General features: G+C 35.9%; 1 protein-coding gene across 1 annotated transcript in view; it reads left to right on the top strand.

The window, feature by feature from the left end:
• The window catches only part of LOC117036907 (EGF-like and EMI domain-containing protein 1), a 567,893-nt gene that overhangs the window by 357,888 nt on the left and 194,090 nt on the right, over positions 1-15,915 (top strand). Inside the window, exon 5 of the mRNA XM_033132361.1 lies at positions 971-1,093. Coding sequence (XP_032988252.1) covers positions 971-1,093 — 123 coding nt within the window. The remainder of the gene's footprint in view (positions 1-970; positions 1,094-15,915) is intronic.

The following is a 15,915-nucleotide window of genomic DNA, read 5'->3' as shown; positions in this document are numbered from 1 at the left end:
TTCAGACAAAATCAGCTATATCCAGTCAAGGTGCATTGTGGGTCCCCGCCTTCATTATCAGTTGTTTGCTCTCATGGTTCCACAATTAGGATGACTTAGCTCCCGTTTGTCTCTGTTTCCACTTGGTCAGCTTCTTCTGCTGTTTCTGACTTAACCCATTCTCCTTCTCCCTCTCTGTCTCTCTCTTCTTCTTTCTCCCAGCCTTACCTGCCTCTTGCTACTTCCCACCCTTTCTCTTCCAGCCACACTCATGAAGCAAAAATGTATTAGGTCAGTGAACATGCAGTAGAGGTGGTTCTTTTGAGCAGAACAGACCACTATCAAACCTACAGATAGGTTGGAATACTTATCAGCTATAACCTGGATGAGAGAATACATAATATTGAGCCCTATCTGTAAAGATGGTTTAGGACCACAGGTTTAGAAGTGGGCTATGGGCGTATTCAGTACATGGATACAACCCAGTCACACTTCTGTTTAGTCCTCAACCCCCGCTGGCTATTGGAAACCATGGAACTACCCTTTTACCTTCCCTACTGTCTACACAATTCCAAAAATGTAGTGGTGGGAGCTCAATAATTATTTATTTGAGAAGCCAATAACAACATATTTAGTGGACAAATAGGTTCTGACTCACTAGTTTCCCACTTTGTTCTCAATTTCATCCTCAAATGATGAGTTGGGTGTGAAATATCTGAATCTGTACAGAATGCCACTAAATTTTGCAAGACTAGACAACTCCTTAGTACACTGTTCACAACACTTTCAAATACCAAAGATTGTGACCGTTTTCCTTTATGTCAAAATTAGAGTGCATTAGCTCTAATTCAAATAAGATGTTATAGTTTTATCTCATTTAATATGAGGTCAAAGAATGCTATTACTCTGTAATGGTACATTTTTAGGAGAGCCAGTTAAAATCTTTTTCTCTATTTATAGGGGCTAATTCTGTTTAAATATTTAATTGCAGATATAAATGAATGTGCCATCGACAATGGTGGTTGTCAGGACCAGTGCTGTAATACAATTGGCAGTTATTACTGCAAGTGTCAAGCTGGCCAGATGCTGGAGGGAGATGGCAGAGGATGTGAAGGTAACAGAACTGTCTGCTTACTGATAAGGAAAGAGAGAACATCTATGTAATGCAAAAGAGGGGGTTTGTCTTTTATCTAGAGCCAGTTGAAGTGCCTGTGTTGAATGTTGTCAAGAGCACAGATCTTCCTCTCATGTCTAGATTACAAAATTGTAACTCTAAGAACACTTCAAGTAGCTTATTATAGGAAACATATGATTATACACTGGTTGGTTGTGTCGTGTTCTGATTATGGAATTTCAATCGTTTGTTTAAATCCCTGGAAAGTGCATATTTTTCAAAGTATTTCATTTAATTCTATAGTAAAAATGGTGCTTATCATAAAATACTCATCTGTTGCTACAATAGAAATGGAGGAGCACAGAACTAACCACAGAAATTGTATTCTTGGTGTAGAATTAGCTTTTTTCACAAACTTCAATTTTCTGTCTCCTTTTTAAATTAATTCCTTCCTTCCTTTATTTATTAATTCATCATTTTGTTCATTTGACAGTCATTGAGTTTCTGCTCTGCATCAGGTATTATTCCAGGCTCTAGGACATAAAAATTAATGAGAAATAAATTCTGCCCTGAAGGAATTCACTGATTAGTAGTGAAGATTGAAACATAAGCTGAAACCTTCCAGAATTGTGTTTCAAGACATTGTAGCACGGGGATAAATGCAATGGATTCAAGAAGACCTGGGTTTGAGTCTAAGCTCTGTCGCTTACAGTTTATGTAACCTTGGGCATGTTGTTTAATCTCACTGAAGCTCTTTCTTCATTTGTAAAATTTAGGATAGTGGTAGTTCGTAAAACTCCAAAGTTGCTGTGGGAATTAAATAAGAAAATGCCACAAAAGCACTTACCATAGTGGTGACATGTAGTAGGTGTTCAAATGATAACTATGAATTGTATTCTCATTTATGAACTCAGTTCTGCCCATACTGGGAATGTAATGAGAGCTAGAGACTGCTTCTTGTTCTTCTTTTCAAAAAGGGGAGATACAGAAACTAAAAGGATCCCCTGTATCAAGCCTTATAACTGTCCTCTCTAATTATTTTTCCTATCTATTTCTACAGTGTCTATCCCTGATGAGGCATGTGTGAATAAGTTGGTAAGAGAAAACAAAACAAACAAAAGACATTAGGCTGAAGGCAGCTGGGGCTGGGTGTTTGACTGGGGCTGTCAAGACAGGACAAGTTGTAAATGTGAGTAGGCTGGAGAATTTATCAGATGCTCAAGAAACAGTGTGGTTCAGTCCCTCTGGCAAGGCTCTAGCAGGAAGCCAAAGGAAGGATTCCAGGTAGGCAGACAGATGTTCAAGTGCAACTGTATCTGGGCCTTTCTGAGACAGGCTTCACCGCAAGCAAGGTCCTCTGCCAGGGAGGGTATAAATGTATAAAGGCATGCCCTAAATTCACTCAGGCTCTTTTTGATTCAAGTGAGATGCTCTTCATTTCTGATGAGATTGTTTGGCAATGGTATTCCCAGTAGTGATTCAGTATCAGAGCATGGGAGGAGTCAAGGACCCCACGGTGTCCAAATGAAAGGTGCAACAATGACCATGGAAGCGTGGTCTACACAATGACCCCCCCTTTCCGTGGCTGGCAACGATCTCTTCATTTCTTTTTGGCTGAATGTTATTACTGTCTTCATTATCATTGTTGTAAATATATTTGAAGAGCCCAGCATAGCAATTAGCCACTGTTAGGTATGACAATTGTTATTATTATTTTTATAATATCTATTAGGCTGATAAAGCATAGCAAACCTTATACTCACTAATTCATTTACATGCGATTATCTCATATTTTAATTGAACTTAGTTTACTCTTAATATAAATTGTCAAAATATTTATAGAAGCGATTTCCATAGTTTTATTGAACCGGTGTTTATTTGTACAAACTGAGTAAGTGTAAGGTCAGTCTTTGTGAGCATTTGTGAGCGTCAGGAGTTTGATGCTGAGTTAACATTGACTTCCTACTTACTGAGAAGCAGAACTAGGGATGGTGGTACGGCGTGAAGCAGCTCAGCAGTAGAAAGCCACCTCTCTCAGTCTCGTTCTTAGCGTCTTTTCCTTTTCATATCCTTAAATAAATGACTGTTTGGTGGACATGGTGATACTAGAAATTCATGTTGCTCTATTGTTGAATATAAAATGATCTCAGATTTGTTTGTATATGTAAATAAATAAAAAATAATAGAGGTCATTTTGAAATTGAGTGCATTCCAAAGCCACTGCAAATGAGAAGTTCAATTCATGTGCGTGCACTAATGAGTGATCCATATTTATTTACTGGATGCTAACAGTAAAGGTCAGTTGGTTTCAAAGACCATTGTGGTGAAAGCTACAGGCATAGAAATAAACAGACATTTGAAAACATTTTTTTCTTTGTATTAATATAAATTGAATTTAACTAATTTGAATTGCTTTTTAAAATACAGATCAACATTTTAGTAGACAGTTGTTGTACCATTAAAGTAAATCTGGAGTCTACCCTTCAGTGGAATGGAAGCATTTGTAAATATCCTTGTTAGTGAATCTTATTCTTTAACTTTTCTCTCAAGAGCTATAAATCTGTAGAGAAGGCGCCTAATTAGTTCAGTTGACATTAGATTTGCTTTCTTTCCTATATAACACTGAACCTAAAGCATGGTTTTTAATTCATGCTGCAGGTAAATTATTATAAGGTATAATGGGTCACACAATTAAGTTCGTGAACTCATTCTAGAAAAAGTGCTATATACTTCATTGCTGAATATCACTACAGTCACCTTCGAAGTACTCCCCTTGGGAAGCTGTGCACTGATGCCAGTGCCTAGTCCACACTTCATAGCAATTTTGGAACTCTTTTTCTGGAATGGCCATCAGAGATGTTGTTGTATTACCTTTGATGCCTGAATGTCATCAAAATGTCTTCCTTTCAAGATTTCCTTTATCTTTGGGTAAAGAAAGAAGTCATCGGGATCCAGATCAGGTGAGTAGGGAGGGTGTTCCAATACAGTTATTTGTTTACTGGCTATAAACTCCCTCACAGACAGTGCTGTGTGAGCTGGTGCATTGTCATGATGCAAGAGCCATAAATTATTGGCAAACAGTTCAGGTTATCTAACTTTCATGCAGCCTTTTCAGCACTTTCAAGTAGTGAATTGGTTAACTATTTGTCCAGTTGGTACAAATTCCTAATGAATAATCCCTCTGATATCAAAAAAGGTTAGCAACATCTTTTCAACAAGTTCGCAAACTTAATTGTCAGGCCTCGTACATACACACACACAGTGTGTGTGTTTATCTATATATGTGTGTGTTTATGTTACACACACACATATATATATATATATATATATATGTATACACACACATATATAATGTATATGAGGTTTTTATTCTTTAATTTATTAATGTGGGTTATAATATGTATAGCTTTTTAAATATGCAACCATCTTTGCATTTCAGGAAACAATCCAACTGGATTTTACCATTGTATTCGCTATTAAATCCAATTTGCTATTATTTTGTTTATGATTCTTATGTCTATAACTATGAGTGAAATAGGCCAGTAATTTGTCTTTCTCATATGAATTTTAAGGCAGTGGTTCTGGACTGGGGTGATTTTGTCTTCCAGAGACGTTTGGCAATATTTGAAGATGTTGATTTTCACAACTGAGGGGAGGGTACACTGCTGGCAGCTAGTGGGTGAGGCCAGGATAATGCTAACCATCCTCTTCTTCTATTACTCCATTATACATGTGTTAGACCTTCTCGTTCTATTTCACATGTTGCTTCTCTATATTCTATTTTCTTTTCTTTCTTTACTGCATATGCTCAACCAGTGTATTGAGTTTCAAATATGAGCAATTTAACTTTACATTATTAGAGGTCTCATTTTTCTCAAATCTGTATGTTCTTTTCTCTTATATGCTCATTTTATAATTGTATCCTTTTCTTCCATTATTTCACACAGAGCTATTCTATATTCTGTGTTTGATTCCAACATCTATGGTCCTTGTGAGGAAGTCTTAATCTAATGTTTCTTATTTCTAGGACATTAGACATTATGCTTTCTTTCCTTTCAGGTTGCGTATATCACTAGTATGGAACGTCTCACAGAGCCCTGTACTTATTTATACATCTGTACTGTCTATTAGATTGGAAATATCCCCTTGGAAAAGGCCATATCTTATCACTTTTTTATCTGAGCTAACAGGTGTCTAATAGCTAGCAGAATTCCAAAAATGCTATTGAATGAATGAATAAATGAGTGAATAAATGGACAGATGCATAAATATCCATCCAAACATAAATACATATAAGCATACAGTTAGTACACCTTTTATTCATTTCCTTGTCTACAGATTCTAATCATGCTGCATTCATCATTTAAAGTCTGACTAATTAAACAATTTGGTTATCAGTAGGTCTTTGTGTAAATGTTTTCTGGTAGCAAATCTATTTCATTTGAAAAGGCAAATCTCATCTTTCCTTCTAGAAAGCAAATCAGAGTTTTATTAGCTTTATTAGTTTGAACTTTCTAAAGTTTGTTCATATGGCTTGTCTAAATTATTTGTGCAGTAGCATAACTAGTATGACTTTTGGAGTGTGGTAGTCCCATGCAGTCAAGGAATTTTTCTAAATGAAGTGGTTACTAACATTACTGTGTTTTTATTAAGTGAACTGCCAAAGATAATGAACACTGTTTAGACATTTCAGATAAAGTCTTTCATTTGAGAGAAATAAATGAACACAGAGGTATATTGCTTAATGAATTGTCCTTTAAAATATTTAACAGTAATTTTGATAATATTTTGAGCCAAGTTTTTTCCTGAAACATCTTAGAAATTATAATGTGAATAAACATAGACTGTAACTCAGTATGCCATCATCATAGAAATATAGAATTTTTGGCTAAAATGGGCTTCTATAGATGGAATCCCAGGGAAATTAAATGATTTAAACAAGCTCAAAATGCTAATCGGTGACAAAGTGACACTAGAAGCCAAGCTTTTTTATTTCCTCTCAATGAGATTGATAGGCAGCATGAACTGGATACAAAACAGGTTAATCTGAATGATGAAGTCACAGTGCTATAGGGGCCAAGAGCCAAGAGACCCTCAATTCATAGAGGCTGAGATCTACAGAGAAGGGAAATTAAGACCTGGAGAAAATGGCTGATTTCCGACAAGTCCCAGACAATTTATTTATGGAGCTAGAAACAGACTCTAGTCTCCTTTTCCCCGTTGCCATTCTTCCCAACTGATGGATCCATCTGTTCAGTAAACATTTATTGGGCAACTACTGTATGCTCCACACTATATTGGGTAATTTGCGAATACCAGAATAGTACAAAATACGGTTCTTTTGCCATAGGGTTTCCATATCATTAAGCATCCTCGGTATAAATTTATTTTGTGATATTTTCAATAAAAATATAAGTAATTATATTATATGCTTTGAGAGCTCTCCCAGGCCAGCTCCTTGCCTCCAAGAAGCATTGTATCTAAACCAGATGGTTGTTTATCCTGGTATTACAGGATCTCCAAGGGAGGATTCTGTAACTCCTTTCCCTCCTTATGTGTAATCTACATTGCTCCTGCTGAAGTTTAAGACATTGTGATTTTATTTTGTTCTTGTTTTTTATTAAAGTTTATTGGGGTGGCAATTGTTAGTAAAGTTACATAGATTTCAGGTGTACAATTCTGATTTTCTTCTTAGTTCAGAAATACTTTACCAATCAGAACTCTCCCTTACAGTAATTCTTCCCACTACTGTGCCCCTCCCAACTTCGTAAAAACATTGTGTTCAATACTGGAGGCTGTTGGCACTTGTAGAAAAACATATGTCTATCTATCTATCTATCTATCTATCTATCTATCTATCTATCTATCTATCTATCTATCTATCTACCTACCCACCCACGCACCTACACATATGTACATAAATACACAGATGTTTGCTTTTTGAGTTCATAAAATTTACTTGAAGAAATCATTATTAAGGATTTATCTACCTTTGTGTGTTGCTTCTCTGAATAATCATTTGTAAAAGCCCTCCTGAATCTCCACCCGTGTAGGGAGCATGTAATGACAGTCGTAGCAGTTCTTTGGCCTCCAGGAGCTGAGCATCTATTGGGTAATATATACATGGGGAACAATTTGGGAAAATTTCCATGTACTCTCTCCTCATATACTAAAGAAAAAAGTAATCCTTTTTTAATTTATCCAGACACTTTACAATATGGAATTCCTGTTATTTAAAAAGCTTCAACCACTTAAACTACTTGGGACTTATCAGAGTTGACACATAAATGTGTGCAAAGTTTTCTTTCTTTTCATCCATCCATCCATCCATTCATCCATCCATTCACCAAACTTGTGTTTGACCCACATACTGTGGACCATGTTCAACAAAGAACACACACTTTGGATTTGAATATTGACTCTGACATTTACTAAGTGTGAGGCTTAGGGCAAGTTTTTTCCTATCTATGGGCTTTGCCTTCTTCATCTATAAAACCAGAATACCAATACCTAACCTGATACAGACTCAGTGATTAAATAAGATGTTGTATGGAAATACCATAGTGATGGGAAAACTTCCTTTCCCCTACTTCCTGCCCACAGGAAGAGAGATGTTCATTAGTGTAACAATCCAGAAATGCCTCTGCCCCCTTACTCCCTTCTTCCCAAGGGAGGAGAAGCAAGTTACCTCACTGGTGAGTTTGGGGAGAGAAACTGGGGAGTTCAGCTCATCTTTGTAGCTCTCCTTTGGGACCTGCAAATGCTTGCAGAACATGTTCACCCTGGTCTGCTCTGCTCTGATGTATGTTCAGCTAGGTCAGGACCCCTCAGGGGAAAGACTGAGGCTTCCCAGCCACACCTGTGACCAGGTTTGGCTTAATTCTGCTTGCACTTTTAGGAAGGCCATTGTTGTACATCTAAATCCTTTTGTCCAGTTCTAACTTTCACAAAAATAAAGCTGATATTTTGTCTACAGCAGCCTATTTTGGATTAGATCTCAGTTAATTTAAAAGTCAGGCAGGGAACACAAATTTGTTACTTTTATCCTTTTATATACTAACATTTTTCATTTGCCTAATGCATAATAAATGCTCAAGAAATTTTTCTTATTTCCTTATTTTTTTTTATTTCCTCCTGTGCAATATGTGGTTGAAGATAAAAATATGTGTAAAGTTGTCTTTCTCTCTCCAAGGAGTTCCCAGTTCAATAAAGGAGATAAGATGGTTATACAAACAGCTATAGCATGAGATTGCAGAAGTAAATATAAGGCGGGTACAAGCTAAGTGCTATGGGAATTAACCAGAGAAAAAGATAACCCACTATTGAATCAAAATGGGCTGCAAGCAACAGGGACAGACGCTAATCTTTCAGTCCTGGGACTGAACGGTCCTCCTTCCATTTCCTTACAAAATTCCCTATCGGAATACTGCCTCATATTACTCATCCAGCTGTCACTCTCCTCTCTTTTTTGACACTAGGAAGCATCTGAGATTTTAACAGCAAAGCTGCCACTGCGATGCCCACTCTCATTCTTTATAGAAACTCTGAGGGTATTCTTAAGTATCTGTGTCTTTTAGACTGGAGGAAAAACACATATAATTCAAATCTGAAACTCTTCTATGAAAGTGGAAATCCACTTTAATTCCTTTTCAAGTTAATCTATTAAATAAAGCCTATTGTTTTCCCCCTAATAATTCAGAATATTTATTTCAACACCTCAGCTTTCAGCTAACACTTATTATAGTCAAAAGAGTATTTAGAAGTGAGACAAGATGGAAGAGACCATAACTGATATAAATTCTCCAGGATGAGCTGGCTCACTTTCCAAATTTCATTAGGGACACACAGATTTATAGCAGTTATAGCTTCTAACCTAGGTGGTGCCAAAAGAAGGAGACTGGGGTGGCGGTGAGGGGAAGGTTCCTCACAAGACATCTGTGGCTGATAAACAAGACATCTCTTACAGGGGCTTCTTGCTGGTAATACACCAGGACAAAAATTAACCACAGGAAAGCCTACTGCCTGAATAACCCCAGCCACTTGCAAAACACGATGACACAGAAGCAGCCAATCAGGACACATGGCTGTGTGGGTGTGTCTGGAAATGGTGGGCAGTGAAGGGACTTCTTTAAAAGTTTAGCTCTTGGTCTTTGACTTTTATCGTACACCAGGAAGCAATAACATGAGTCCAATATTCTGAGGAATAAAACATTTTTGTTTCATTCACGATTATTTTGAGTTTCTCTATCCAGTCATCTTAAAATGAGCTGATCTTCTTGAAGATTATATTGTTACATATATTTTTTCATTTTTACTAAGAAAAATTCCCCAACTGAATCACCCTGCCCTGAATTCCTCAATGTATGTTTTACCTCTAAATTATTTTTAGATTATCAAGTCATGGCCACCAAAGGATCAATATGATTCTGTATTCCAAAGAGTCATCTTTTTAGACTTCTGAAATGTAGAGGACTGGTTCCTGCCCTTGCAAGACTCATGTTATTTTCTATTACTATCAGAAAAATGGCATTAAATGGCATTAATTCTTTTCCCTCTGTAAGAAATTATTTCATCAATTTCTAAATATTGGGTTGTTTTTTTTTTTGCTTAGGATGGACTCTAAGGGGGACTCTGAATGTACATGTGGTGTAATTTTTAATCAGAAAATAAGCTAGTTAAAATCGACTTATTTACTATTGGCCTTCATGTGTCTGTATTTTTTGTGACATTCTGAAGAAGAGAACCCCCTTAGTGTAGGATTTCACAGAAAGAATTAAAGCTACACACTTCTTAAAAAATTGTATACCTTCCTTCATTTTTCAAGTCAAGTTTCAGTTTTACTATTCATTCTAGTTTTTATTTTCCTAACAGGCCAAGTCTGTACTTTCTTTAATATAATTAACATCAACAGAAAAGGTCACCATTCATTTTATGTCTGGTAGATACATTCGATGAATATATTCCTCATGCATTGCCAGTAAAACTAAGGACATGGTGATATGTATATTTATTTGTTTTTTTACTTTATGTCTTCCATACAAGGATCTCATTGATAACTATATATTCCTAAGAATAGTAAATACTGTAAATATGTGGAGTGCTTCATTTTATTACAAACATAAATGTCCATATATTTCACCATTCCCCATAAGTAGGAAAAATATATTTAAAGAATCAGATCTGGAGAATTTTTGTAAACTGTGTTTTTTCTTTTCATCAATGGGGATGGTGTGCCTCTGCAATTGTATAAAACCACAGGCTTCTGTGATTGTTTATCAAAATACTCAGGGTAATTGATCATAAATCAATTGTTATTTGTAGTCTGTCTTGCAAACTGAGAAAATCAGTTTGTTTGGTTGCTTGGTTGGTTTTCTAAAACCCTTTGATATCACTCCAGTGACAGACCACCTGACAATACTGAGTGTCACAGCTCATTGTAGGAGGCCTCACTTCTCAAGGGCACACCTGTGATGGTGAAAGGAGTTAGCCTGGTCTGAGTTTGTCGCTGGATCCTACTGGCCCCCATTTCAGGGATGGGATCAAGAAGAGTAGAACCAAGACCCCTCAGATTACCCTATCTGTGTGAGCATAAAAGGTCAGGGCAAGACGGAGGGGAAACAAGAATAATCCTGGAAAGGAATGCGTTTGATATGTTTTTATTATCTGCTGTAATTAATTACAAGTTTCTCAGTTATAAAGTTCCCTAGTTCTGACTAGCTTATAGAAATGTGGCGCTTCAAATCTTACAGCATCCCGAGCAGTAGCACAAACCATTCAGTGGAGTGATGAAAAAAAAAGTATTGTTTCTGTTTCATGTATATTTAATATTTTTTCAGCATGACCAAAATGACCCCTGCTAATTCATCAAAAAAAAAAAAAAAAAATGTGGGCAATAGTAAAAAAAAAAAAAAGGAGGTTATAAATTGCTTTTCATTGATGGGAAAATAAGTTGGTTTAAAATAATTTCTTACATATCTTTGACCAAGTTGGCCATAAGCTTTTGCATTTAAATCAGTGATTATAAAAGATGGTATGTCTGTACAATTCAAGGGACTTAAAGACCTGAAGAAGTTATCTATTTATTTTCATATAATTTCTTATATTTTAAAAAATCATCACATTTTGGAGGCTTAACTGAGCACTGGGAAACATTAAAACTGCAGCTGAGAAAATTAGGTTAATTGTAATTCATTCGATGCTGTCCCTATTAAAAGTGAATTGATTTAATCCCAATTAAAAGCCCTAAGGCACAAGAAAGAAAATTAGCTATGTAAAAGCTTAGCGTTCTCAACAATTAGAAGACACTACAGTCCAGTGTTTCTGAAACATTAATGTGCAAACGAATCACCTTAGATCTTGTCAAAATGCAGATTGTAGTTTTGCAGGTGTGGGGTCAACTTGGGAATCTGCATTTCCAACAGGCTCCCAAAGGACACATGCTGTTGTCCAGAGACTACCCTGAGTAAGAAGCCTTTTTGTTCGGTTCACTTTTCAGATAATTATTAAACCCTTACTAATTAAAATGCAGCCATAGTGGGGGGTTACAAAATGGTATAATATGATCTGTTATTCCGGACATTTTTTTAAAAACTTGTTAAAACAGTTTCATTAAAATATAATTCACGGGCCATACAATTCATCTTTTTAAAATGTACAATTCAGTAGTTGTTAATGTGTTCACAATTGCACGCGTTCATTACCACAATTGATTTTAGAACATTTTTAAAAGAAAATGAAACCTGTACCATTAGCATTTCCTTCCTATATCGACCCACCTCCTATTTCCCTCTAAACCTAATCAACTACAAATGTCCCCTTCATCTCTGTAGATTTCTCTATTCTGGACTTTTATATAAATGGAATCATGCAATATGTGGTTCTTTGGGACTGACTTGTGTCGCTTAGCGTAGTGTTTTCAAGGTTCATTCATATTAGAGCACGTGTTAAAATTCCCTTCTATTTAAAGCTAAATAATATTCCATGTTATGGATATACCACATTTTGTTTACACATTTTTCAGTTGCTGGATATGTGGGTTGTCTCCACCTTTGGGCTATTTGAATAATAATGCTATAAACATTCATGTGCAAGATTTTGTGTGTACATATTTTCATTTCTCTTGGGTATATACCGAGGAGTGGAATTGCTGAGTTATTTGGTAACTCTATGTTTAATTTTCATGGAGCTTTTAATTTAAATAAACAAAAGAATAAGATTGAGAAATATAGATATTTATATGAGGTCGGACAATTAAATTTGCGAACTTACCCTAGAAAAAGTGCTGCGTACCTCATTGCTGAATGTCCCTACGGTCACCTTTGAAGTACTCTCCTTGGGAAGCTATGCACCGATGCCAGCGCCTAGTCCACCCTTCAAAGCAGTTTTGGAACTCTTTCTGCAATGGCCATCAGAGCTGTCATCGTATTACCCTTGATGTCCTGAATGTCATCCAAATGTCTCCCTTTCAATATTTCCTTTATCTTTGGATAAAGAAAGAAGTCATTGGGGGCCAGATCAGGTGAGTAGGGAGGGTGTTCCAATACAGTTATTTGTTCACTGGCTAAAAACTCCCTCACAGACAGTGCCGTGTGAGCTGGTGCATTGTCATGATGCAAGAGCCATGAAGTGTTGGCGAAAAGTTCAGGTCGTCTAACTTTTTCACGCAGCCTTTTCAGCATGTCCAAATAGTCAATTTGGTTAACTGTTTGTCCAGTTAGTACAAATTCCTAATGAATAATCCCTCTGATATCGAAAAAGGTTAGCAACATCATTGCAACAAGTTCGCAAACATAATTATCAGACCTCATATGGGTATGCATATGGATATGCATCACACTATTAACTTTATGAAAAGGGTTCCATGGTCAAATAAATTTGAGGAAAATTGCATACCAAAACTCTCTAAAAGAAAACCAGGCAAAAGAACAATCATTTAACTTTCCTTAACCCAGCTTTCCCAACGTGTTTGGAAATCTTTGAAAGTGCGATATTTACAACTCAAGGATTTAGTATTTTGTAGAATGCATTTTGAGAAATGGTTCAGTTACATGTTCTGAAGATAGAAGACCTGTTGAATGAGGCAGAAAGTGTATTCAGGGAACTTGTATATGGTTTGCTTGGGTGAGAAAGAGGATGGCTTCACTTCAAGAAGTAATTCTATAGGTGCATGGGCAGGGGTCTGGTTTTCAAGGATAGATATTTAAATATAGCAATGATAGGATGAACATGTGATTTCTAGCCATGAGATAGATAGATAGATAGATAGATAGATAGATAGATAGATAGATAGATGAGAGAGAGCGAGAGAGAGAGACAGAGAGAGAAAGAGAGAGATACGCAATGATATGGAAAAATAAGAAGATAAGGAAGTGTCAGGGAGATGATTGAAATTGTCCAGCTGTTGATATCCATAAGATGTGTAAGGAGATAAGAATCATTAAATTCTGATGACAAACTGGACCCAAAGGAAAGGGGAAATACCAAAGTCTTTGTAAATAAGATGATAAATAAAATGAAATAAATTGTTGATAGTGGTACAATATGATAGAAATGGTAATAATTTCTACCATTATGAGAAAATTTCAGCATCCATTTGTTCGTCATTTCTCATTTGAAAATCAATGCTTGATTTCTATGCATGTCCCTGCCATAGTTTTTGATATTTCCATCTGGCACAGTGTGCTTATTATCTTTGTTGTGGACCAAGGTTCTTTTTGTGCTGGTTCCTGTTTTTCTCCATTAAATCCTAAGTTAACTCTATTTCAAATTAATAAGAAGTAAGATTAAAGATGAAAACTTCCCCTGAACGTTATAATTAATTATGTTGTTGGGGCACAATATTTAGCACTGCTCAAACCTAGTTGTAAGTTCTATCTTTGATGAGATGACCTGTTACTGTATTTACTGCTTTCTTTTGTTGTATGTCATTGGAAAAATGGAATCGCCAGATGGTTTGAAAAAAGAAGTGAGTAATGACAGTTTTTTAGATTCTTTATACACAAACAAGCTATCAAACAAACAAATAAAAATGTTTGCTTCAAAAGAAAAAAGAAGAAAACCTTTGCTTAAAACATACAGACACACTTAGAATCTCAGATTATTCATTATATACTCTTGTTCATATCAAGAGGAATATGACAAATGGTTCTTAAATTAGGTAAAAATATGGATCTCTAAGAGCCACAGACATTGTCAGCATAACACACAGAACTTGGAGACAGCGCCAGGCCAGCATGCTTTCTTCAACTATAGCCATTAGGTTGGTGCAAAAGTAATTGCTGTTTTTGCAATTTTTTTAACCTGTTAAAAACCGCAATTACTTTTGCACCAACCTAATATTTATTCTCCATTTTCACAAGTGGTGCTCTCTGATATCAGTAAAGATTCGCCCTCTTTGGGCCTCAATAGTCTTATCTGTAAAATGAGACATTTGCAATGGGAAATTTCAAAGCGCCTTCCAGGTTGTAAATTCCATAATTCACAGACCATAAACCTACAACTTTAAATGTAATCCGAAAGCTGGGATTCTGTCAGTGAGGCCAGAAAAAGATTTCTGGAGGTAAATGACAGGATAGAGACTTCTTCCCTGAACCCCACAGCTTTTCTTCATTAGTCCTGGGGCTACACAGAGAACCTAAGATATCTAATAGGATATGAGATCATGTCAAATTAGAGGATGGAAAAGAGCAAAATATAAGCAGCAATTAAACTTTATCAGACATTATAAAAGCCATGGATCCCACCTGTCTCTTAGGCATAGCTTTAAGATAATCTTGTTTTCCATACAAATCTTATTTCTGTGTCTCTCTCTCAAAAAAAAAAAAAAAAATTCTCTTGGAGTCCCACAGCTCCAGCAGTTTTAGACACCTATTATATTCAATATACTCGTGTTGAACTTATTGTTATCAGTTATTCACATCAGTGGCCAGTCTAGAGCAGATTTTACACAAGAAAATAAAACACTATATATTTCTTCAAGTAATTCTTTGACTTACTCAGTTTTAAATTGAGAGGAATAGCTGCAGTCTCAATAAACATTTCCATAAAAATTATGTATTACTAAAACAATGTAACTTCCTTTTTGCCCAAGAAAATGGTTTATATTTTCTCTGCTGATTCTCAGAAAATAAATTGTAAATTATAAAGGTACATATGGTTCTTATTTTAACATAGGTTTTAATCAAAAATTTTATTCTTGTGTTTCCTACATAGACTTTATACAAATGCACATAATTCAGTTAGTAGCCATCAGAGGTCAATGAATGTACCAGAAGTGAAAGGTAGCAACTATAGTTTTAAGGGAATGGTGCCTTTTAAAAATTACTCTTCATGGGTCATTTCTACTGTGTATATGATATTGGCATAAATGAGGGTTCCAGTGAGGCCAAGGTCAAGAATTTGAAGAGGTAAAGAAAATTAGATGTCTGGTGAAAGTCAACATAAAATTAGAGTAAAAATAGTTATTTCTGTTCTCAGAGGAACTAGAAGAGCCTCCCATAACCTTAAGTTACTCACAGAGCTTGAAAAGGGTTTGGCAATCCAGGGTGGTTAGACACAGGGATATGGAAAGAGCAGAGCCCAGCCAAGCATGCCCAGGAGAAAAGGAGCCTTAAAGCAACGAGAATCCCAGTTCTGTATGCCAACGAATAGGCTAATGTATCCTATGGAACAAGAAATTTAATCTAACTAATTCCATTTCTTAGATCTGTGATAGATTATAATATGGTTCCTGGATTAGCCTGGGTTTAATTAGGAGAGAGAGAAACTACACAGTAATTTGAACATGGGAAATTTAATACAAAGAATTATTAACTATAATAGGA

The sequence above is a fragment of the Rhinolophus ferrumequinum genome, chromosome 2 (genome assembly GCF_004115265.2).
Source record: "Rhinolophus ferrumequinum isolate MPI-CBG mRhiFer1 chromosome 2, mRhiFer1_v1.p, whole genome shotgun sequence".
Classification (NCBI taxonomy): Eukaryota; Metazoa; Chordata; class Mammalia; order Chiroptera; family Rhinolophidae; genus Rhinolophus; species Rhinolophus ferrumequinum.
The sequence above is the reverse complement of the archived record's forward strand: the minus strand, read 5'-3'. Positions and strand labels throughout refer to the sequence as shown.